This window comes from Salmo salar, chromosome 16, assembly GCF_965601325.2.
Source record: "Salmo salar chromosome 16, fSalSal1, whole genome shotgun sequence".
Taxonomy (NCBI): Eukaryota; Metazoa; Chordata; class Actinopteri; order Salmoniformes; family Salmonidae; genus Salmo; species Salmo salar.
This window is the reverse complement of record NC_138306.1, coordinates 92,222,109-92,248,294: the sequence shown is the minus strand read 5'-3', so window position 1 is coordinate 92,248,294 and position 26,186 is coordinate 92,222,109. Positions and strand designations below refer to the sequence as shown.

The 26,186-nt window shown below is 45.5% G+C and overlaps 1 protein-coding gene across 1 annotated transcript in view; it reads left to right on the top strand.

The window, feature by feature from the left end:
• The window catches only part of LOC106574944 (protein diaphanous homolog 3), a 676,792-nt gene that overhangs the window by 531,519 nt on the left and 119,087 nt on the right, over positions 1–26,186 (top strand). Inside the window, exons 28-29 of the mRNA XM_082963180.1 lie at positions 3,783–3,881; positions 8,404–8,463. Of these exons, the coding sequence (XP_082819306.1) occupies positions 3,783–3,881; positions 8,404–8,463 (159 nt within the window). The remainder of the gene's footprint in view (positions 1–3,782; positions 3,882–8,403; positions 8,464–26,186) is intronic.

Genomic DNA, 26,186 nt, shown 5'->3' with positions numbered 1-26,186 from the left:
CCTCTCTTCCATGTTGAATGACCTGAACTATCTGGTCTGTCAACACCTCTCTTCCATGTTGAATAACCTAAACTATCTGGTCTGTCAACACCTCTCTTCCATGTTGAATGACCTAAACTATCTGGTCTGTCAACACCTCTCTTCCATGTTGAATAACCTAAACTATCTGGTCTGTCAACACCTCTCTTCCATGTTGAATAACCTGAACTATCTGGTCTGTCAACACCTCTCTTCCATGTTGAATGACCTGGACTATCTGGTCTGTCAACACCTCTCTTCCATGTTGAATAACCTAAACTATCTGGTCTGTCAACACCTCTCTTCCATGTTGAATAACCTAAACTATCTGGTCTGTCAACACCTCTCTTCCATGTTGAATGACCTGAACTATCTGGTCTGTCAACACCTCTCTTCCATGTTGAATAACCTGAACTATCTGGTCTGTCAACACCTCTCTTCCATGTTGCAATATAGTGATTGACATTCTGGCCTCATTTTTGAAAGTTTTAAACAGCCTACATAGTCCTGTCTTCCATAGTAACCTAAAGAACATTCTATATCATTCTAGAACCATAGTCCTTACTGTCTTCCACAGTAACCTAAAGAACATTCTATATCATTCTAGAACCATAGTCCTTACTGTCTTCCACAGTAACCTAAAGAACATTCTCTATCATTCTAGAACCATAGTCCTTACTGTCTTCCACAGTAACCTAAAGAACATTCTATATCATTCTAGATCCATTCTCCTTTTTCTGAACGGACACTGTAACTGTAGAGAGATGACCTCACAGCCATGAGGTCAGAAGATTTCTCCCCCCTGAAGTCATTCATGACTCAGTCTGTTTCATGAGACGCTCATCTCACTACAGTTCATTCTCAAACGAACCACTACAGTTCACTACTGTTCATTCTCAAACGAACCACTACAGTTCACTACTGTTCACTACTGTTCATTCTCAAACGAACCACTACAGTTCACTACTGTTCACTACTGTTCTACAATTCACAACTGTTCACTACAGTTCACTATTGTTCCCTACTGTTCACTACTGTTCACAACTGTTTACTACAGTTCACTACTGTTCATTCTCAAACGAACCACTACAGTTCACTACTGTTCACTACTGTTCATTCTCAAACGAACCACTACAGTTCACTACTGTTCACTACAGTTCACTACTGTTCATTCTCAAACGAACCACTGCTGTTCACTACAGTTCACTACTGTTCACTGCAGTTCACCACTGTTCACTACGGTTCACTGCCGTTCACTACTGTTCACTACAGTTCACAACTGTTCACTACAGTTAACTGTTGTTCACTACTGTTCACTACTGTTCACTACAGTTCACTGCAGTTCACTGCTGTTCACTACAGTTCACTGCAGTTCACTACTGTTCACTGCAGTTCACTACTGTTCACTGCAGTTCACTACAGTTCATTACAGTTCACTGCTGTTCACTACAGTTCACTACAGTTCACTGCAGTTCACTACTGTTCACTACAGTTCACTACAGTTCACTACTGTTCACTGCAGTTCACTACAGTTCACTGCAGTTCACTACTGTTCACTACAGTTGACTACTGTTCACTACTGTTCACTACAGTTCAGTAAAGAACTATTTCCACAGATAGAGACAGAGAGAAATCTTCCCTGGGTGGAATGGGCAGGTTTTTGAGAGGTGACTGGTTGTTTGAATGGGTTGTGTTTTACAACATGTCCACACTCCTCTGTTCTCCCTCCCTTCCATCCTTCCTAAGTCCCTAATGGCATCTCGTTCCCTTTTTATAGTGCACTACATTTGACCAAGGCCCTGTGCCATCTAGGACTCTGTGTGTTCAGTGTGTTCAGTACACATCAATGGCAGGTTAATATATCTGCCTGGGGAGGCAGGGGTCTGGTAGCTTGGTCATAGGATGGGAGAGAAGCCTGACTTCACACACATCATCATCATCATCACACAACACACACACACACACACACACACACACACACACACACACACACACAGTCTCAGCCCTGAAGCGGCCGACTGACTGAGAGCCTTGTGTTGTTCTGGGTCTTTATTTTTCCACTTCCTTCTGTCTTCTGCCTCTTTACAAAAGATTGGCTGGATTTGCTGTGTCAAGAAAATGTACTGTCAGATATGACTGATTATCTCGACAAGGAGATGGAAGGGGAGGGAGGGAGAGGATGAGGGAGAGGGGGAGGAGGAGCAGGAGGGAGGGAGAGGAGGCGGGGGAGGAGGAGGGGGAGGGCGAGGAGGGGGGGAGGAGGAGCAGGAGGGAGGGAGGGAGGGAGGGGAGGGAGAGGAGAGGGAGGGAGGGAGGGTGGAGGAGGAGGAAGGAAGGAGGGAGAGGAGGAGAGGGAGGGTAAAGGGGGTAGAATATGCTGGTGGTGGTGACTCTAGGGAAGTGTCCCAAATGGCACCCTATTCCCTATTAAGTGACCTATGGGCCCTGGTCAAAAGTAGTGCACTAGATAGGGAATAGTGTTCCATTGGGGATGTCTCCCTGTGTTGGGATGTCTCCACTACTCCTACCCTAACCCTCCCCAGCCAGACCCCCCCGTTCCCTCAACAGTTTCCCATAGAAAAGGCAATGACCTGAGGTTAATAGCTTGAACTTTCTCTCTGGCTTTATAGTCCAGCCACAGAGTCTCACACACACACACACACACACAGACTGGACTGTGGCTGGCTGGTGGTGGTGTGGCATCCAGGTGATATAAGAACCAGTTAAAGGCTGTCTGCTTCTCTAATGGCACGGTTTAACTGGTGGTAGACTGTCTCTGTTGCATGGCCATCATCTCTGGCATTACTATGGCAACCCTCAAGACCTGATAGCAATACTGCCCTCATCTCATTTAGTCTCTCTCCCCCCTCTCTTTTTCTCTCTCCCCCCTCTCTTTTTCTCTCTCCCCCCTCTCTTTTTCTCTCCCCCCTCTCTTTTCTCTCTCCCCCTCTCTTTTTCTCTCTCCCCCCTCTCTTTTTCTCTCTCCCCCCTCTCTTTTTCTCTCTCCCCCCTCTCTTTTTCTCTCTCCCCCCTCTCTTTTTCTCTCTCCCCCTCTCTTTTTCTCTCTCCCCCCTCTCTTTTTCTCTCTCCCCCCTCTCTTTTTCTCTCTCCCCCTCTCTTTTTCTCTCTCCCCCTCTCTTTTTCTCTCTCCCCCCTCTCTTTTTCTCTCTCCCCCCTCTCTTTTTCTCTCTCCCCCCTCTCTTTTTCTCTCTCCCCCCTCTCTTTTTCTCTCTCCCCCCCTCTCTTTTTCTCTCTCCCCCTCTCTTTTTCTCTCTCCCCCCCTCTCTTTTTCTCTCTCCCCCCTCTCTTTTTCTCTCTCCCCCTCTCTTTTTCTCTCTCCCCCCTCTCTTTTTCTCTCTCCCCCCTCTCTTTTTCTCTCTCCCCCCTCTCTTTTTCTCTCTCCCCCCTCTCTTTTTCTCTCTCCCCCCCTCTCTTTTTCTCTCTCCCCCCTCTCTTTTTCTCTCCCCCCCCCTCTTTTTCTCTCTCCCCCCTCTCTTTTTCTCTCTCCCCCCTCTCTTTTTCTCTCTCCCCGCTCTCTTTTTCTCTCCCCCCTCTTTTTCTCTCTCCCCCCTCTCTCGTTCTCTCCCCCCTCTCTCTTTTTCTCTCTCTCACTCTTTTTCCTCCCTCCCCCTCTGTCTCTCTCTCTCCCTCTCTCTCTCCCTCTTTCTCTCTCGCTCTCTTTCTCCCTCCCCTTCTCTCTCTCTCTTTCTCCCCCTCTGTCTCTCCTCCTGTATCTGTCTCTCTCCTTCCCTCTCCTCCACCAGAGAACAGCGATGAGACAGGAGTGATGGATAGTTTGCTGGAGGCTTTACAGTCTGGAGCAGCGTTCAGAGACCGACGGAAGAGAGCACCACGTCCCCGAGGTGAGACCTTTACAATAACTCCTATACCCCCTTACAATAACTCCTATACCCCCTACCTAACTCAATACCCCCTTACAATAACTCCTATACCCCCTACCTAACTCAATACCCCCCTACCTAACTCAATACCCCTTACAATAACTCCTATACCCCCTACCTAACTCAATACCCCCTTACAATAACTCCTATACCCCCTACCTAACTCAATACCCCCTACCTAACTCAATACCCCTTACAATAACTCCTATACCCCCTACCTAACTCAATACCCCTTACAATAACTCCTATACCCCCTTACAATAACTCCTATACCCCCTACCTAACTCAATACCCCTTACAATAACTCCTATACCCCCTACCTAACTCAATACTCCCTTACAATAACTCAGTACCCCCCTTACAATAACTCAATACCCCCTTACAGTCACTCAATACCCCCTTACAATAACTCATATACCCCCCTACCTAACTCAATATCCCTTATAACTCAATACCCCTTACAATAACTCCTATACCCCCTACCTAACTCAATACCCCTTACAATAACTCAATACCCCCTTACAATACATCCTATACCCCTACCTAACTCAATACCCCCTTACAATAACTCAATACCCCTTACAATAACTCCTATACCCCCTACCTAACTCAATACCCCTTACAATAACTCAATACCCCCTACCTAACTCAATACCCCTTACAATAACTCCTATACCCCCTAACTAACTCAATACCCCCTTACAATAACTCAATACCCCCTACCTAACTCAATACCCCTTACAATAACTCCTATACCCCCTAACTAACTCAATACCCCCTTACAATAACTCAATACCCCTTACAATAACTCCTATACCCCCTAACTAACTCAATACCCCTTACAGTCACTCAATGCCCCCTTACAATAACTCAATACCCCCTACCTAACTCAATACCCCTTACAATAACTCCTATACCCCCTAACTAACTCAATACCCCTTACAATAACTCAATACCCCTTACAATAACTCCTATACCCCCTACCTAACTCAATACCCCTTACAATATTATTTTATTATAGTTATCAATGGTTCATTATTATAGTTATTACAGGTTCATTATTATTATATTATAGTTATTACTGGTTTATTATATTATTATAGTTATTACTGGTTTATTATATTATTATAGTTATTACTGGTTCATACCTAACTCAATACTCCCTTACAATAACTCCTATACCCCCTACCTAACTCAATACCCCCTTACAATAACTCCTACCTAACTCAATACCCCCTTACAATAACTCCTATACCCCCTACCTAACTCAATACCCCCTTACAATAACTCCTATACCCCCTACCTAACTCAATACCCCTTACAATAACTCCTATACCCCCTACCTAACTCAATACCCCTTACAATAACTCAATACCCCCTTACAATAACTCCTATACCCCCTACCTAACTCAATACCCCTTACAATAACTCCTATACCCCCTAACTAACTCAATACCCCCTTACAATAACTCTTATACCCCCTTACAATAACTCCTATACCCCCTACCTAACTCAATACCCCTTACAATAACTCTTATACCCCCTTACAATAACTCCTATACCCCCTACCTAACTCAATACCCCTTACAATAACTCCTATACCCCCTACCTAACTCAATACCCCCTTACAATATTATTTTATTATAGTTATCAATGGTTCATTATTATAGTTATTACTGGTTCATTATTATATTATATTGTAGTTATTACTGGTTTATTATATTATTATAGTTATTACTGGTTCATTATTATATTATTATATTATAGTTATTACTGGTTCATTATTATATTATTATAGTTATTACTGGTTCATTATTATAGTTATTACTGGTTCATTATTATATTATTATATTATAGTTATTACTGGTTCATTATTATATTATTATAGTTATTACTGGTTCATTATTATATTATTATAGTTATTACTGGTTCATTATTATTATATTATAGTTATTACTGGTTCATTATTATATTATATTGTAGTTATTACTGGTTCATTATTATATTATTATATTATAGTTATTACTGGTTCATTATTATATTATAGTTATTACTGGTTCATTATTATATTATTATATTATAGTTATTACTGGTTCATTATTATATTATAGTTATTACTGGTTCATTATTATATTATAGTTATTACTGGTTCATTATTATATTATAGTTATTACTGGTTCATTATTATATTATTATATTATAGTTATTACTGGTTCATTATTATATTATATTATTATAGTTATTACTGGTTCATTATTATATTATTATATTATAGTTATTACTGGTTCATTATTATATTGTAGTTATTACTGGCTCATTATTATTATATTGTAGTTATTACTGGTTCATTATTATATTATTATAGTTATTACTGGTTCATTATTATATTATTATATTATAGTTATTACTGGCTCATTATTATGTTATTATAGTTATTACTGGTTCATTATTATATTATATTATAGTTATTACTGGTTCATTATTATATTATTGTAGTTATTACTGGTTCATTATTATAGTATTATAGTTATTACTGGTTCATTATTATATTATATTATAGTTATTACTGGTTCATTATTATATTATTGTAGTTATTACTGGTTCATTATTATATTATATTATTATAGTTATTACTGGTTCATTATTATATTATAGTTATTACTGGTTCATTATTATATTATTGTATTATAGTTATTACTGGTTCATTATTATATTATTATATTATAGTTATTACTGGTTCATTATTATATTATTATAGTTATTACTGGTTCATTATTATATTATTATAGTTATTACTGGTTCATTAATAGTTATTACTATATTATATATTATAGTTATTACTGGTTCTATATTATATATTATAGTTATTACTGGTTCATTATTATAGTTATTACTGGTTCATTATTATATTATTATAGTTATTACTGGTTCTATATTATATATTACAGATATTACTGGTTCTATATTATTATATTATAGTTATTACTGGTTCATTATTATATTATAGTTATTACTGGTTCATTATTATAGTTATTACTGGTTCATTATTATATTATAGTTATTACTGGTTCATTATTATATTATAGTTATTACTGGTTCATTATTATATTATATTGTAGTTATTACTGGTTCATTATTATATTATTATAGTTATTACTGGTTCATTATTATATTATTATAGTTATTACTGGTTCATTATTATAGTATTATAGTTATTACTGGTTCATTATTATATTATTATAGTTATTACTGGTTCATTATTATATTATAGTTATTTCTGGCGTATTATTATAGTTATTACTGGTTCATTACTATATTATATTATTATAGTTATTACTGGTTCATTATTATATTATATTATTATAGTTATTACTGGTTCATTACTATATTATATTATTATAGTTATTACTGGTTCATTATTATATTATATTATTATAGTTATTACTGGTTCATTATTATATTATATTATTATAGTTATTACTGGTTCATTACTATATTATATTATTATAGTTATTACTGGTTCATTACTATATTATATTATTATAGTTATTACTGGTTCATTATTATATTATATTATTATAGTTATTACTGGTTTATTATTATATTATTATGGTTATTACTGGTTCATTATTATATTATTATGGTTATTACTGGTTCATTATTATATTATTATAGTTATTACTGGTTCATTATTATATTATAGTTATTACTGGTTCATTATTATATTATAGTTATTACTGGTTCATTATTATATTATAGTTATTACTGGTTCATTATTATTATATTATTATAGTTATTACTGGTTCATTACTATATTATATTATTATAGTTATTACTGGTTCATTATTATATTATATTATTATAGTTATTACTGGTTCATTATTATATTATTATGGTTATTACTGGTTCATTATTATATTATATTGTTATAGTTATTACTGGTTCATTATTATATTATATTGTTATAGTTATTACTGGCTCATTATATAATAGTTATTACTGGCTCATTAGTATATTAAAGTTATTACTGTCTCATTATTGTATTATTATACTTATTACTGGTTCATTATTATATTATATTGTTATAGTTATTACTTGTTCATTATTATATTATATTGTTATATTTATTACTGGTTCATTATTATATTATTATAGTTATTACTGGTTCATTATTATATATTATAGTTATTATTTATTATAGTTATTACTGGTTCATTATTATATTATTATGGTTATTACTGGTTCATTATTATATTATATTATTATAGTTATTACTGGTTCATTATTATATTAGTTATAGTTATTACTGGTTCATTATTATATTATTATATTATAGTTATTACTGGTTCATTATTATATTATATTGTTATAGTTATTACTTGTTCATTATTATATTATTATATTATAGTTATTACTGGTTCATTATTATATTAAAGTTTCCACTGGTTCATTATTGTATTAAAGTTTCCACTGGTTCCAACAGATGATCAGATGAGCCTCAGTCCCAGTTCTTACCTCCAGGTTCTGAAGCCTTGTAACCATGGTAAAGACAACCTCCGTCTCAGAGCATGTTCTGTCTGTCTGTCTGTCTGTCTGTCTGTCTGTCTGTCTGTCTGTCTGTCTGTCTGTCTGCTGATAGCCGTAACCAGAGCCATGTATTTAAAATAGAGCTAATGAAATGTATAGAAACAGATTGGTTCTTTCCATAACCCTGGCTGTCTTCTCTACTCTGAGCTCATGACCGTCCTCTCGTCGTGTGTTGCCCTGTACGGCTCTTCTCTGCATGTTGTTTGTGGTTCTGTGTGTTTCCTATATAGTGAACTACCTCTACGTTTGACCGGGGCCCTCTGCTGTAGGGAATAGGGGGCCCTCTGCTCTAGGGAATAGGGGGGGCTCTGCTGTAGGGAATAGGGGGGGCTCTGCTGTATGGAATAGGGGGCCCTCTGCTGTAGGGAATAGGGGGGCCCTCTGCTGTAGGGAATAGGGGGGGCCTCTGCTGTAGGAAATAGGGGGCCCTCTGCTGTAGGGAATAGGGGGGCTTCTGCTGTAGGGAATAGGGGGGCCCTCTGCTGTAGGGAATAGGGGGGCCCTCTGCTGTAGGAAATAGGGGGGCCCTCTGCTGTAGGGAATGGGGGGGCCCTCTGCTGTAGGGAATAGGGGGGCCTCTGCTGTAGGAAATAGGGGGCCCTCTGCTGTAGGGAATAGGGGGGCCCTCTGCTGTAGGGAATAGGGGGGGGGGCTCTGCTGTAGGGAATAGGGGGGGGCTCTGCTGTAGGGAATAGGGGCCCTCTGTTGTAGGGAATAGGGGCCCTCTGCTGTAGGGAATAGGGGCCCTCTGCTGTAGGGAATAGGGGGGCCCTCTGCTCTAGGGAATAGGGGGGGGCTCTGCTGTATGGAATAGGGGGCCCTCTGCTGTAGGGAATAGGGGCCCTCTGTTGTAGGGAATAGGGGCCCTCTGCTGTAGGAAATAGGGGGGCCCTCTGCTGTAGGGAATAGGGGGGCCCTCTGCTGTAGGGAATAGGGGGGGCCCTCTGCTGTAGGGAATAGGGGGGGCCCTCTGCTGTAGGGAATAGGGGGCCCTCTGCTGTAGGGAATAGGGGGGCCCTCTGCTGTAGGGAATAGGGGGGCCCTCTGCTGTAGGGAATAGGGGGCCATTTGAGATGCATGTGCTGTGCTTGTGTCTGTCTCTATAAAAGACTTCAGTGTCTGTCTGTAGAAAAGTGGACAAAGCTTCCTCTTTCTACATAACAGCTGGTCTGGTCTGTCTTCATTGCTTTGATCTGGACGTCTGGCTGTTGGTTTCTGAGTTCAGCCTTGGGACTTCCTCTGGTACCTGGGTTTGGTGTGTGTGTGTGTGTGTGTGTGTGTGTGTGTGTGTGTGTGTGTGTGTGTGTGTGTGTGTGTGTGTGTGTGTGTGTGTGTGTGTGTGTGTGTGTGTGTGTGTGTGTGTGTGTGTGTGTGTGTGTGTGTGTGTGTGTGTGTGTGTGTGTGTGTCTAGCCTGTTTCTACGTCTGTGTAGTTATGGGCAGCTGTACACAGTGTTGCCTTCTGTGTTACTGCAGTACTGCTCTCAACACATACAGTACTGCTCTCAACACACACACACACACAGTACTGCTCTCAACACACACAGTACTGCTCAGTACAGACACACACAGTACTGCTCTCAACACACACAGTTCTGCTCTCAACACACACAGTTCTGCTCTCAACACACACAGTACTGCTTTCAACACACACAGTTCTGCTCTCAACACACACAGTACTGCTCAGTACACACACACACACACACACACACAGTACTGCTCAGTACAGACACACACAGTACTGCACTCAACACACACAGTACTGCTCAGTACAGACACACACACAGTACTGCTCAGTACAGACACACACAGTACTGCACTCAACACACACAGTACTGCTCTCAACACACACAGTTCTGCTCAGTACAGACACACACAGTACTGCTCAGTACACACACAGTACTGCTCAGTACACACACACACACAGTACTGCTCAGTACAGACACACACAGTACTGCTCAGTACAGACACACAGTACTGCTGTCATCCCAGCTCTACCATCCGGTGGAGGGAGAAGAGGTATCACATGCTGCACGTTGTGTGGAAACCAGTTTAGAGAGAAGTGTTACACAACAAGCAACATGGACTGACTAATGATATGGAGGGTTAGACCGTATGGGTCCTGGTTTAAAGTAGTCCACTATACAGGTTAAAGGGTGCCATTTGGAACACAGGAAGGACTATGCTGCTATGGTTAGATGTGTCTGTTTGCTGCAAGATAAACAAGGCCTCTTGGTCGGCCTCCTGTCAAGGGTTTTCCTCCCTCGTTATGGAGACAATTAAATCATTAAGCCTTGGTCCTGTTACCTCCTATTGCCTTTAATGGGGATCCCTGCCAGCTGTGTACGGGCATGCATGAATAATAATACCCTATCTATCTCTCTCTCCTTCTCTATCTCTCTCTCCTTCTCTATCTCTCTCTCCATCTCTATCTCTCTCTCCATCTCTATCTCTCTCCATCTCTATCTCTCTCCATCTATCTCTCTCTCCTTCTCTATCTCTCTCTCCATCTCTATCTCTCTCCATCTATCCTCTCTCCATCTCTCTATCTCTCTCCTCTCTATCTCTCTCCATCTCTATCTCTCTCCTCTCTATCTCTCTCCATCTCTATCTCTCTCTCCATCTCTATCTCTCTCTCCTTCTCTATCTCTCTCTCCATCTCTCTATCTCTCTCTCCTTCTCTATCTCTCTCTCCATCTCTATCTCTCTCCATCTCTAGCTCTCTCCTTCTCTAGCTCTCTCTCATCTCTATCTCTCTCCTTCTCTATCTCTCTCTCCATCTCTATCTATCTCTCTCCATCTCTCTCTCTCTCTCTCTATCTCTCTCCATCTCTATCTCTCTCTCCATCTCTAGCTCTCTCTCCTTCTCTATCTCTCTCTCCATCTCTCTATCTCTCTCTCCTTCTCTATCTCTCTCTCCATCTCTATCTCTCTCCATCTCTATCTCTCTCCTTCTCTATCTCTCTCTCCATCTCTATCTCTCTCCTTCTCTATCTCTCTCTCCATCTCTATCTCTCTCTCCATCTCTATCTCTCTCCATCTCTATCTCTCTCTCCATCTCTATCTCTCTCCTTCTCTATCTCTCTCTCCATCTCTATCTCTCTCTCCATCTCTATCTCTCTCTCCATCTCTCTATCTCTCTCTCCATCTCTCTATCTCTCTCCTTCTCTATCTCTCTCTCCATCTCTATCTCTCTCCTTCTCTATCTCTCTCTCCATCTCTCTATCTCTCTCTCCTTCTCTATCTCTCTCTCATCTCTCTATCTCTCTCCTTCTCTATCTCTCTCTCCATCTCTCTATCTCTCTCCATCTCTATCTCTCTCCTTCTCTATCTCTCTCTCCATCTCTCTATCTCTCTCTCCATCTCTATCTCTCTCCTTCTCTATCTCTCTCTCCATCTCTATCTCTCTCCTTCTCTATCTCTCTCTCCATCTCTCTATCTCTCTCCATCTCTATCTCTCTCTCCATCTCTCTATCTCTCTCTCCATCTCTATCTCTCTCCTTCTCTATCTCTCTCTCCATCTCTCTATCTCTCTCTCCTTCTCTATCTCTCTCTCCATCTCTATCTCTCTCCTTCTCTATCTCTCTCTCCATCTCTCTATCTCTCTCCATCTCTATCTCTCTCCATCTCTCTATCTCTCTCTCCATCTCTCTATCTCTCTCTCCATCTCTATCTCTCTCCTTCTCTATCTCTCTCTCCATCTCTCTATCTCTCTCTCCATCTCTATCTCTCTCTCCATCTCTCTATCTCTCTCTCCTTCTCTATCTCTCTCTCCATCTCTATCTCTCTCCTTCTCTATCTCTCTCTCCATCTCTCATCTCTCTCCATCTCTATCTCTCTCCATCTCTCTATCTCTCTCTCCATCTCTCTATCTCTCTCTCCATCTCTATCTCTCTCCTTCTCTATCTCTCTCTCCATCTCTCTATCTCTCTCTCCATCTCTATCTCTCTCTCCATCTCTATCTCTCTCCTTCTCTATCTCTCTCTCCATCTCTCTATCTCTCTCTCCATCTCTATCTCTCTCCTTCTCTATCTCTCTCTCCATCTCTCTATCTCTCTCTCCATCTCTATCTCTCTCCATCTCTATCTCTCTCTCCATCTCTATCTCTCTCTCCATCTCTATCTCTCTCCTTCTCTATCTCTCTCTCCATCTCTCTATCTCTCTCTCCATCTCTCTATCTCTCTCCATCTCTCTATCTCTCTCCATCTCTATCTCTCTCCTTCTCTATCTCTCTCTCCATCTCTATCTCTCTCCTTCTCTATCTCTCTCTCCATCTCTCTATCTCTCTCTCCATCTCTATCTCTCTCCTTCTCTATCTCTCTCTCCATCTCTATCTCTCTCCTTCTCTATCTCTCTCTCCATCTCTCTATCTCTCTCCATCTCTATCTCTCTCCTTCTCTATCTCTCTCTCCATCTCTCTATCTCTCTCCATCTCTATCTCTCTCCTTCTCTATCTCTCTCTCCATCTCTCTATCTCTCTCCATCTCTCTATCTCTCTCTCCATCTCTCTATCTCTCTCTCCATCTCTCTATCTCTCTCCTTCTCTATCTCTCTCTCCATCTCTCTATCTCTCTCCATCTCTATCTCTCTCTCCATCTCTCTATCTCTCTCTCCATCTCTATCTCTCTCCTTCTCTATCTCTCTCTCCATCTCTCTATCTCTCTCTCCTTCTCTATCTCTCTCTCCATCTCTCTATCTCTCTCCTTCTCTATCTCTCTCTCCATCTCTCTATCTCTCTCCATCTCTATCTCTCTCCTTCTCTATCTCTCTCTCCATCTCTCTATCTCTCTCTCCATCTCTATCTCTCTCCTTCTCTATCTCTCTCTCCATCTCTATCTCTCTCCTTCTCTATCTCTCTCTCCATCTCTCTATCTCTCTCCATCTCTATCTCTCTCTCCATCTCTCTATCTCTCTCTCCATCTCTATCTCTCTCCTTCTCTATCTCTCTCTCCATCTCTCTATCTCTCTCTCCTTCTCTATCTCTCTCTCCATCTCTATCTCTCTCCTTCTCTATCTCTCTCTCCATCTCTCTATCTCTCTCCATCTCTATCTCTCTCATCTCTCTATCTCTCTCTCCATCTCTCTATCTCTCTCTCCATCTCTATCTCTCTCCTTCTCTATCTCTCTCTCCATCTCTCTATCTCTCTCTCCATCTCTATCTCTCTCTCCATCTCTCTATCTCTCTCTCCTTCTCTATCTCTCTCTCCATCTCTATCTCTCTCCTTCTCTATCTCTCTCTCCATCTCTCTATCTCTCTCCATCTCTATCTCTCTCCATCTCTCTATCTCTCTCTCCATCTCTCTATCTCTCTCTCCATCTCTATCTCTCTCCTTCTCTATCTCTCTCTCCATCTCTCTATCTCTCTCTCCATCTCTATCTCTCTCTCCATCTCTATCTCTCTCCTTCTCTATCTCTCTCTCCATCTCTCTATCTCTCTCTCCATCTCTATCTCTCTCCTTCTCTATCTCTCTCTCCATCTCTCTATCTCTCTCTCCATCTCTATCTCTCTCCATCTCTATCTCTCTCTCCATCTCTATCTCTCTCTCCATCTCTATCTCTCTCCTTCTCTATCTCTCTCTCCATCTCTCTATCTCTCTCTCCATCTCTCTATCTCTCTCCATCTCTCTATCTCTCTCCATCTCTATCTCTCTCCTTCTCTATCTCTCTCTCCATCTCTATCTCTCTCCTTCTCTATCTCTCTCTCCATCTCTCTATCTCTCTCTCCATCTCTATCTCTCTCCTTCTCTATCTCTCTCTCCATCTCTATCTCTCTCCTTCTCTATCTCTCTCTCCATCTCTCTATCTCTCTCCATCTCTATCTCTCTCTCCATCTCTATCTCTCTCTCCATCTCTATCTCTCTCCTTCTCTATCTCTCTCCTTCTCTATCTCTCTCTCCATCTCTCTATCTCTCTCCATCTCTATCTCTCTCCTTCTCTATCTCTCTCTCCATCTCTCTACTCTCTCTCCATCTCTATCTCTCTCCTTCTCTATCTCTCTCTCCATCTCTCTATCTCTCTCCATCTCTATCTCTCTCTCCATCTCTATCTCTCTCTCCATCTCTATCTCTCTCCTTCTCTATCTCTCTCCTTCTCTATCTCTCTCTCCATCTCTATCTCTCTCTCCATCTCTATCTCTCTCTCCATCTCTATCTCTCTCTCCATCTCTATCTCTCTCCATCTCTATCTCTCTCCTTCTCTATCTCTCTCTCCATCTCTCTATCTCTCTCTCCATCTCTATCTCTCTCCTTCTCTATCTCTCTCTCCATCTCTCTATCTCTCTCCTTCTCTATCTCTCTCTCCATCTCTATCTCTCTCCTTCTCTATCTCTCTCTCCATCTCTCTATCTCTCTCTCCATCTCTATCTCTCTCTCCATCTCTATCTCTCTCTCCATCTCTCTATCTCTCTCCATCTCTCTCGCTCCCTCTATCACTCTCTCTCACTCTCCTTCTCTATCTATCTCTCTCTCCATCTCTCTCGCTCCCTCTATCACTCTCTCTCACTCTCCTTCTCTATCTATCTCTCTCTCCATCTCTATCTCTCTCACTCTCCTTCTCTATCTTTCTCTCTCTCATCGATCTCTCTCGATCTATCTCTACCTCTATCTCTCTCCATCTCTTTCCCTCTATTTCACTCTCCCTCTCTCTATCCACCTCTCTATCACTCTCCCTCTATCTCTCTCCATCTATATATATATATATATATATACACACACACATCTTTATATATATACACACACACCTTTCTTTCTTTTGATGTTGTTCTGGTCTGACTTATCTGAAATTATATTGGATAAGGGATGGTGGAAGGGAGAGAGAGAGAGGGGAAGAGAGAGTCAGGGTGGAAGGGAGAGAGAGAGAGGGGGAGAGAGAGCCAGGGTGGAAGGGAGAGAGAGAGAGGGGGAGAGAGAGCCAGGGTGGAAGGGAGAGAGAGAGGGGGGAAGAGAGAGCCAGGGTGGAAGGGAGAGAGAGAGAGGGGGAGAGAGAGCCAGGGTGGAAGGGAGAGAGAGAGGGGGGAGGGTGGAAGGGAGAGAGAGAGGGGGGGAAGAGAGAGCCAGGGTGGAAGGGAGAGAGAGAGAGGGGGAGAGAGAGCCAGGGTGGAAGGGAGAGAGAGAGGGGGGAAGAGAGAGCCAGGGTGGAAGGGAGAGAGAGAGAGGGGGAGAGAGAGCCAGGGTGGAAGGGAGAGAGAGGGGAAGAGAGAGCCAGGGTGGAAGGGAGAGAGAGGGGGGAAGAGAGAGCCAGGGTGGAAGGGAGAGAGAGAGGGGGAGAGAGAGCCAGGGTGGAAGGGAGAGAGAGGGGAAGAGAGAGCCAGGGTGGAAGGGAGAGAGAGGGGGGAAGAGAGAGCCAGGGTGGAAGGGAGAGAGAGGGGAAGAGAGAGCCAGGGTGGAAGGGAGAGAGAGAGGGGGGAAGAGAGAGCCAGGGTGGAAGGGAGAGAGAGAGGGGGGGAAGAGAGAGCCAGGGTGGAAGGGAGAGAGAGAGGGGAAGAGAGAGCCAGGGTGGAAGGGAGAGAGAGAGGGGGAGAGAGAGCCAGGGTGGAAGGGAGAGAGAGAGGGGAAGAGAGAGCCAGGGTGGAAGGGAGAGAGAGAGGGGGAGAGAGAGCCAGGGTGGAAGGGAGAGAGAGGGGGGAAGAGAGAGCCAGGGTGGAAGGGAGAGAGAGGGGGGAAGAGAGAGCCAGGGTGGAAGGGAGAGAGAGGGGGGAAGAGAGAGCCAGGGTGGAAGGGAGAGAGAGAGGGGGAGAGAGAGCCAGGGTGGAAGGGAGAGAGAGGGGGGAAGAGAGAGCCAGGGTGGAAGGGAGAGAGAGAGGGGGAGAGAGAGCCAGGGTGGAAGGGAGAGAGAGGGGGGGGGGAGAGCCAGGGTGGAAGGGAGGGGGGGGTTGGGGGGGAGAGCCAGGGTGGAAGGGAGAGAGAGAGGGGGGAAGAGAGAGCCAGGGTGGAAGGGAGAGAGAGGGGGGAAGAGAGAGCCAGGGTGGAAGGGAGAGAGAGAGGGGGGAAGAGAGAGCCAGGGTGGAAGGGAGAGAGAGGGGGGAAGAGAGAGCCAGGGTGGAAGGGAGAGAGAGAGGGGGGAAGAGAGAGCCAGGGTGGAAGGGAGAGAGAGAGAGGGGAAGAGAGAGCCAGGGTGGAAGGGAGAGGGGGAGGGGGGGGGGAGAGCCAGGGTGGAAGGGAGGGGTGGGGGTTGGGGGGGAGAGCCAGGGTGGAAGGGAGAGAGAGGGGGGAAGAGAGAGCCAGGGTGGAAGGGAGAGAGAGAGGCGGGAAGAGAGAGCCAGGGTGGAAGGGAGAGAGAGAGGGGGGAAGAGAGAGCCAGGGTGGAAGGGAGAGAGAGAGAGGGGGGAAGAGAGAGCCAGGGTGGAAGGGAGAGAGAGGGGGGAAGAGAGAGCCAGGGTGGAAGGGAGAGAGGGGGGGGAAGAGAGAGCCAGGGTGGAAGGGAGAGAGAGAGGGGGAGAGAGAGCCAGGGTGGAAGGGAGAGAGAGAGGGGGAGAGAGAGCCAGGGTGGAAGGGAGAGATAGGGGAAGAGAGAGCCAGGGTGGAAGGGAGAGAGAGAGGGGGAGAGAGAGCCAGGGTGGAAGGGAGAGAGAGAGAGGGGGAGAGAGAGCCAGGGTGGAAGGGAGAGAGAGAGGGGGAGAGAGAGCCAGGGTGGAAGGGAGAGAGAGAGGGGGAGAGAGAGCCAGGGTGGAAGGGAGAGATAGGGGAAGAGAGAGCCAGGGTGGAAGGGAGAGAGAGAGGGGGAGAGAGAGCCAGGGTGGAAGGGAGAGAGAGAGAGGGGAAGAGAGAGCCAGGGTGGAAGGGAGAGAGAGGGGAAGAGAGAGCCAGGGTGGAAGGGAGAGAGAGAGGGGGAGAGAGAGCCAGGGTGGAAGGGAGAGAGAGGGGGAGAGAGAGCCAGGGTGGAAGGGAGAGAGAGAGAGCAGAAGAGAGAGCCAGGGTGGAAGGGAGAGAGAGAGAGGGGAAGAGAGAGCCAGGGTGGAAGGGAGAGAGAGGGGAAGAGAGAGCCAGGGTGGAAGGGAGAGAGAGGGGGAAGAGAGAGCCAGGGTGGAAGGGAGAGAGAGAGGAGAAGAGAGAGCCAGGGTGGAAGGGAGAGAGAGAGGGGGAGAGAGAGAGGGGAAGAGAGAGCCAGGGTGGAAGGGAGAGAGAGGGGGAGAGAGAGCCAGGGTGGAAGGGAGAGAGGGGAAGAAAGAGAGGGAGAGTTCAAGGGTGGGAGAAAGAGAGAGAGAGGAAGGAAGAACGAGAGAGGAAGAGAGTGAGTGTGGGAGAGAGAGAGGAAGAGAATGATTTAGTGGCCTGGTGTGATCCATCACAGGGTGAAGTGCCACAGCGTTGCCCAACCACTCTTCACCTCATACTTAACCATCCCTCTCACATCATGTCCTACAGCAAGAAGAAATGAAGGACACAGTGCATTCTGGGACGGAAATGTCATAGAGAGAGAGAGAGAGGAAGCCAGAGACGCACAGAAAGAGAAGGAGGGAGAGAGCGAACGAGGGGGGAGGCAGAGAGAGAGCGTGCGTGATGTGCCGGGCCCTTGGTCCCTGAATCTCCCCTGGTGGTGTGGAGGTCCTGGGGCAGGGTGACTGTCCTCTACCCCCCTGTCCTCCTCTCTCTGCCTGGGACACAGCCTCACAGACCGGGCAAGCTCCAGGCTCTGCTGTGTCACTGTAGGCTGGCCCCCTCTGCTTTCATCTCTGCCTCCTCTCCTCTGCCGTCCCCCCCAGCGCCAACATGGCTAATTAGCCACTCATCCCTCACTCCCTCCGCCTGGCCTCACCATTCATCTTCATCTCTCCCTCTCTGCCGTCTGCCTCTTAAATACCACTCCTCCTCCCTCCATCCCTCGTCTCCAGCCCTTCACTCCCTCACTCCCTCCATCCCTGTGGGTGGTAACCACTCTGCTCCAGCCCTTCACTCCTTCACTCCCTCCATCCCTGTGAGTGGTAACCACTCGTCTCCTGCCCTTCACTCCCTCACTCCCTCCATCCCTGTGGGTGGTAACCACTCTGCTCCAGCCCTTCACTCCCTCACTCCCTCCATCCCTGTGGGTGGTAACCACTCGTCTCCTGCCCTTCACTCCCTCACTCCCTCCATCCCTGTGGGTGGTAACCACTCGTCTCCTGCCCTTCACTCCCTCACTCCCTCCATCCCTGTGGGTGGTAACCACTCGTCTCCTGCCCTTCACTCCCTCACTCCCTCCATCCCTGTGGGTGGTAACCACTCGTCTCCAGCCCTTCACTCCCTTGGCCCCTCACTCCTTCCATCCCTCCTTCCTTCCCTCCCTTCATTGGGCTCCCGAGTGGCACGGCAGTCTAAGGCACAGGATCTCAGTGCTAGAGGCGTCACTACGGAAACCCTGGTTCGAATCCAGGCTGTATCACAACCGGCCGTGATTGGGAGTCCCATAGAGCGGGGCACAATTGGCCCAGCGTCGTCCGGGTTTGGTCGTCATTGTAAATAAGAATTTATTCTTAACTGACTTGCCTCGTTAAATAAATTCCGGTGCCTGCCTTGCCGACACAATCACACCCTCGGTCCCTCTTTACCCCGGTCAGTACCATGACCCATCCAGAGCTACAGGGTGGAGACAGTCCTTTACCCTGGTCAGTACCATGACCCATCCAGAGCTACAGGGTGGAGACAGTCCTTTACCCCAGTCAGTACCATGACCCATCCAGAGCTACAGGGTGGAGACAGTCCTTTACCCCAGTCAGTACCATGACCCATCCAGAGCTACAGGGTGGAGACAGTCCTTTACCCCAGTCAGTACCATGACCCATCCAGAGCTACAGGGTGGAGACAGTCCATTAAGACAAGGGAACAGTAGTCTTGGTAACATGTTGAATTAAGACAAGAGGACAGTAGTCTTGGTAACATGTTGAATTAAGACAAGAGGACAGTAGTCTTGGTAACATGTTGAATTAAGACAAGAGGACAGTAGTCTTGGTAACATGTTGAATTAAGACAAGAGGACAGTAGTCTTGGTAACATGTTGAATTAAGACAAGAGGACAGTAGTCTTGGTAACATGTTGAATTAAGACAAGAGGACAGTAGTCTTGGTAACATGTTGAATTAAGACAAGAGGACAGTAGTCTTGGTAACATGTTGAATTAAGACAAGAGGACAGTAGTCTTGGTAACATGTTGAATTAAGACAAGGGAACAGTAGTCTTGGTAACATGTTGAATTAAGACAAGAGGACAGTAGTCTTGGTAACATGTTGAATTAAGACAAGAGGACAGTAGTCTTGGTAACATGTTGAATTAAGACAAGAGGACAGTAGTCTTGGTAACATGTTGAATTAAGACAAGAGGACAGTAGTCTTGGTAACATGTTGAATTAAGACAAGAGGACAGTAGTCTTGGTAACATGTTGAATTAAGACAAGAGGACAGTAGTCTTGGTAACATGTTGAATTAAGACAAGAGGACAGTAGTCTTGGTAACATGTTGAATTAAGACAAGAGGACAGTAGTCTTGGTAACATGTTGAATTAAGACAAGGGAACAGTAGTCTTGGTAACATGTTGAATTAAGACAAGGGAACAGTAGTCTTGGTAACATGTTGAATTAAGACAAGAGGACAGTAGTCTTGGTAACATGTTGAATTAAGACAAGGGAACAGTAGTCTTGGTAACATGTTGAATTAAGACAAGAGGACAGTAGTCTTGGTAACATGTTGAATTAAGACAAGAGGACAGTAGTCTTGGTAACATGTTGAATTAAGACAAGAGGACAGTAGTCTTGGTAACATGTTGAATTAAGACAAGGGAACAGTAGTCTTGGTAACATGTTGAATTAAGACAAGGGAACAGTAGTCTTGGTAACATGTTGAATTAAGGGTTGTAAAATCTTACTTTAATCTACTGAGGTTGGAGGTGAGCTCTCTCCTTGCAATGTTGAATCAGCCACACACACACACACACACACACACACACACACGCTCTGGTGTAGTGTGATCCTCGTTCCCTGCTGTGTGTGGGAGGGGGGAAGCCCAGCCAGACTCAAGAGGAGTAACTGGGTCATTCTGGGGGGGGGGGGGGGGGGGGGGGGGTTACCTCCCGATGTCTTTAGTGAAAGCCGACCTCACAGCGATCATGGATGGATGGTCCACTTCTGAATTAGAGCTGGAAATGGAGGGAAAAGGGCAGTTTGAAAGGTCACGGTATCTCGCTTTGGGAAATTAAATGAAAACCACAGAGCATCTCTTCTACTTGAAAGAAGTTCTGAGAGCTCAAACCAAAAGCCAAGACATCGGCAGCGATCCTCATCCGTTTCAGTTCAGAATAGTTGTAAGTAGCAGATTTTTCCGAAAGACTCTTCTTGTTCCTGATGAAGAGAAGACCCGGTCTGGGATCTGAACTTGGTCCTGTTAAACACTTCAATATACTGCAGCAAATATGCTTTTTCTTCCAGTAGACTCTTTCTCCCCCCATGCTTAGAGCTCTTTCTCCCCCATGCTTAGAGCTCTTTCTCCCCCATGCTTAGAGCTATTTCTCCCCCATGCATAGAGCTCTTTCTCCCCCATGCTTAGAGCTCTTTCTCCCCCATGCTTAGAGCTCTTTCTCCCCCATGCTTAGAGCTCTTTCTCCCCCATGCTTAGAGCTCTTTCTCCCCCATGCTTAGAGCTCTTTCTCCCCCATGCTTAGAGCTCTTTCTCCCCCATGCTTAGAGCTCTTTCTCCCCCATGCTTAGAGCTCTTTCTCCCCCATGCTTAGAGCTCTTTCTCCCCCATGCTTAGAGCTCTTTCTCCCCCATGCTTAGAGCTATTTCTCCCCCATGCATAGAGCTCTTTCTCCCCCATGCTTAGAGCTATTTCTCCCCCATGCATAGAGCTCTTTCTCCCCCATGCTTAGAGCTCTTTCTCCCCCATGCTTAGAGCTCTTTCTCCCCCATGCTTAGGGGGAGAGGGGGGAGAGCTCTTTCTCCCCCATGCTTAGAGCTCTTTCTCCCCCATGCATAGAGCTCTTTCTCCCCCATGCATAGAGCTCTTTCTCCCCCATGCATAGAGCTCTTTCTCCCCCATGCATAAAGCTCTTTCTCCCCCATGCTTAGAGCTCTTTCTCCCCCATGCATAGAGCTCTTTCTCCCCCATGCTTAGAGCTCTTTCTCCCCCATGCTTAGAGCTCTTTCTCCCCCATGCTTAGAGCTCTTTCTCCCCCATGCTTAGAGCTCTTTCTCCCCCATGCATAGAGCTCTTTCTCCCCCATGCTTAGAGCTATTTCTCCCCCATGCATAGAGCTCTTTCTCCCCCATGCTTAGAGCTCTTTCTCCCCCATGCATAGAGCTCTTTCTCCCCCATGCTTAGAGCTCTTTCTCCCCCATGCTTAGAGCTCTTTCTCCCCCATGCTTAGGGGGAGAGGGGGGAGAGCTCTTTCTCCCCCATGCATAGAGCTCTTTCTCCCCCATGCTTAGAGCTCTTTCTCCCCCATGCATAGAGCTCTTTCTCCCCCATGCATAGAGCTCTTTCTCCCCCATGCATAGAGCTCTTTCTCCCCCATGCATAAAGCTCTTTCTCCCCCATGCTTAGAGCTCTTTCTCCCCCATGCATAGAGCTCTTTCTCCCCCATGCTTAGAGCTCTTTCTCCCCCATGCATAGAGCTCTTTCTCCCCATGCATAGAGCTCTTTCTCCCCCATGCATAGAGCTCGTTCTCCCCCATGCATAGAGCTCTTTCTCCCCCATGCTTAGAGCTCTTTCTCCCCCATGCTTAGAGCTCTTTCTCCCCCATGCTTAGAGCTCTTTCTCCCCCATGCTTAGAGCTCTTTCTCCCCCATGCATAGAGTTCAGGAGTTGATATGTAGGTGGAGGGGTTAGTAGGATACCTCCTCTCCTCAGTCTATCAGATGGTAGAGGTTATAACAGGTGATTATAACAGTTATACTGTAATAAACTTCATCTGAGACGATTAGGATGATTCAGACTGCCTCAAACCTTATTCCGCCTCCCCTCTCCCTCCCTCCCTCCCTTCCTCTCCCTCCCTCTCCCTCCCTCCCTCTTCCTCTCCCTCCCTCCCTCTTCCTCTCCCTCTCCCTCTCTCTCCCTCCCTCCCTCTGCCTCCCTCCCTCTGCCTCTCCCTCCCTCTCCCTCCCTCCCTCCCTCCCTCTCCCTCCCTCTCCCTCTCTCTCTCCCTCCATCCCTAGATCTCCCTCCCTACTTCTATCTCCGTCGCTACCTTTCTTTCTCTCTCTCTACCTCTCTCTTTCTCTTCCTCTCCCTCCCTCCCTCTCTCTTCCTCTCCCTCCCTCCCTCTCTCTTCCTCTCCCTCCCTCCCTCTCTCTTCCTCTCTCTCCCTCCCTCCTTCAGAGAAGTTAGAAGAGCTAATGTATTATAGCAGAGAGGGGAGTTGAAACCAAAGTCAGAGTAAAGTAGGATGATGAATGAAGTGTGTGTGGGGACACATTTCACTATACCTGTGAGTAACAGAAGTCCTTACTAGAATAGTAAAACCAACTCAAATTCAGAGATGTGAGGACATTTTGCCGGTCTTCACTTGTAAAAATACTATTTTAGGCTTAAGGGTTATGTTTAGGAAAAATAGGATTTTGAATGGGAATCAGTTGTTGGTCCCCAGAAAGTCCTCACTAGTATAGTAAGACATAACGGTGTGTGCTGGGTGTCTGTCCATATCCATGGCAATGTCATTAGTTCTAATAAAACATTATTATTTCTAAACTAAAAAGTATTCACCCTCCTCCTTTCCTCCCCCTCTCCTCTGCTCCTCTCCCCCTCCTCTGCTCCTCTCCCCCTCCTCGCCTCCTCTTCTCCACTCCTCCTCCCCTGCTCCTCTCCCCCTCCTCCCCCTCCTCTGCTCCTCCTCTTCTCTACTCCTCCTCCTCTCCCCCTCTGCTCCTCCCCCTCTCCTCCTCCCCCTCCTCTACTCCTCCTCCCCATCTCCTCCTCCTCTCCCCCTCCTCTACTCCTCCTCCCCCTCCTCTACTCCTCCTCCCCATCTCCTCCTCCTCTCCCCCTCCTCTACTCCTCCTCCTCTCCCCCTCCTCCCCTTCTCCTCCTCCTCCTCTCCTTACTCCATCCTCCCAGACATGACATAAGCAGAAAAATAGGGTGATATTCAATCACTTTACTGAGCCAATCTCTGATAGAGACAAGAGTGTGTGTGTGTGTGCGTGTGCGCGTGTGCGTGTGCTTGTGCGTGTGTGTGTGTGTGTGTGTGTGCGTGCGTGCGTGCGTGCGTGCGTGTGTGAGCAGAGCAGCTCTCCTTTCTCTCTCCATCCTGCTGTAGTTTAATTGATGTTTCATGTCATTGTTCTTCTGACTGTCAAATCAGGTGATTTATCTCTGTTTTCTCTACAATACATCTTCCACACACACACACACACACACACACACACACACACACACACAGGAACATGCATCCGAGTATAACCTGCTGTTAAAATGCTGTGTAGGTACCAACACAGACCAAGCTTTCCTACCTGCCTTAAACTGGGACCTTAGTCCTCTACAACGACAAGCCAGATCTGAAGAACTCATGTGTTGTTAACTCCTCAGCCCTGGCAGGAAGTCCCAGAGAGGGTCATTTTCCTCAGGACCACAACAACAGCAAGGCTTGTTCATGTGTACCCCTGGAATACTGAATCACAGTCACCACCAATGGAAAGTAGTGCACTATGTAGGGAATAGAGGTTGCCATTTGGGACACAGGAAAAGAGAGAAAAGAATCCTGGAGCCCCCGAGGATCAGAGTAAATCTCGCGCCCAGCCAACCCCAGCATCCTCACCTAGGGGATTCCAGCATCAAATAGAAGCTGCCTGGGGCCTAAGGCTGGTCCTGCCTGCTCCTCTCAGCGTAGGAGCTACCCAGGCTCAGAGCTCGACCCCGCAGCTCATCCTGGATCACCACCAACACTCCACAGAGGAAAAAGGGGACTTTGGGATTTAGGAATTCCAGAATGTAAAGACTGGTACACTTTATTTACCCCCCAGAAGGAAAAATGATATTGGCATCGTGGATTCCAATGGAGTGTTGAATTATAGGACTTTGTTGCTTTAAAAAATACACAAATACTATTTGTTGTGCTGTGAACAAACTGCCCAGTGACGGGATGACAAAAGGATTTGAACCTGAACAAAGGTAGACATTACATTGACACTGTAAGACGCAGACGAGAGAGCACAACTGGAAAAACATATTCCATCTACACAGACAGACACCTCTCTCTAAGCCAACCAATCAGAAAGCAGTCAGCATGGCAACCTGTCACCATAGCAACATGGACACTTCAGGACAGCAGCGTGCCTTGGGAGCAGCGATGGCAGATCAGGAGGAATGATTACCGACAAACAGACCAGGAGACTGAAACACAGGACCTGCATCCTTAAACGGCACCCTATTCCCTATATAGGGCACTACTTTAGACCAGAGGCTTACTATGAAGGGAATAGGCTGCTATTTGTAATGCAGACTTACTGTAATGAGCACCTTCACAAAAACATCTTCACCCTCAACAGCTTCACAAAGATATCTTCACCCTCAACACCTTCACAAAGACAGCTTCACCCCCTCCACCTTCACAAAGACAGCTTCACCCCCTCCACCTTCACAAAGACATCTTCACCCCCTCCACCTTCACAAAGACAGCTTCACCCCCTCCACCTTCACAAAGACAGCTTCACCCTCAACAGCTTCACAAAGACATCTTCACCCCCTCCACCTTCACAAAGACAGCTTCACCCTCAACACCTTCACAAAGACAGCTTCACCCTCAACACCTTCACAAAGACAGCTTCACCCCCTCCACCTTCACAAAGACAGCTTCACCCTCAACACCTTCACAAAGACAGCTTCACAAAGACATCTTCACCCTCAACACCTTCACAAATACAGTTTCACCCTCAACAACTTCACCCTCAACACCTTCACAAAGACATCTTCACCCTCAACAGTTTCACCCTCAACAGCGTCACAAAGACAGCTTCACAAAGACAACTTCACCCTCAACAGCTTCACCCTCAACACCTTCACAAAGACATCTTCACCCCCTCCACCTTCACAAAGACATCTTCACCCCCTCCACCTTCACAAAGACATTTTCACCCTCAACACCTTCACCCTCAACACATCAGATCATCTCAGATATGAGTTAACGATCAAGACGTCTGGTGCTGTATAACTGAATTGAGCAGTAAAACAGTCAGATGGTTCACCTCTAGTACCTGTTACTATCGTAGGAAACGACTTCCTGCCCTGTTCATCAACACTACCTCATCTCATAGATTAGTCTCTACACATCTACCACTGATGGTGGAAATCTGTCGCTATTAACACCTCTGGCTTAAAGATTTAATGAACTTCATGATAATTATGTTAGTGCCTCCCCTCAGACACAGAGAGCACTAGAACCACTCCTATAACATAGACAGAGTGATCTAGAACCACTCCTATAACATAGACAGAGTGATCTAGAACCACTCCTATAACAGACAGAGTGATCTAGAACCACTCCTAGAAGATAGACAGAGTGATCTAGAACCACTCCTATAAGATAGACAGAGTGATATCTAGTCCCTCCTATAAGATAGACAGAGTGATATCTAGTCCCTCCTATAAGATAGACAGAGTGATATCTAGTCCCTCCTATAAGATAGACAGAGTGATATCTAGTCCCTCCTATAAGATAGACAGAGTGATATCTAGTCCCTCCTATAAGATAGACCAGACAGAGTGATATCTAGTCCCTCCTATAAG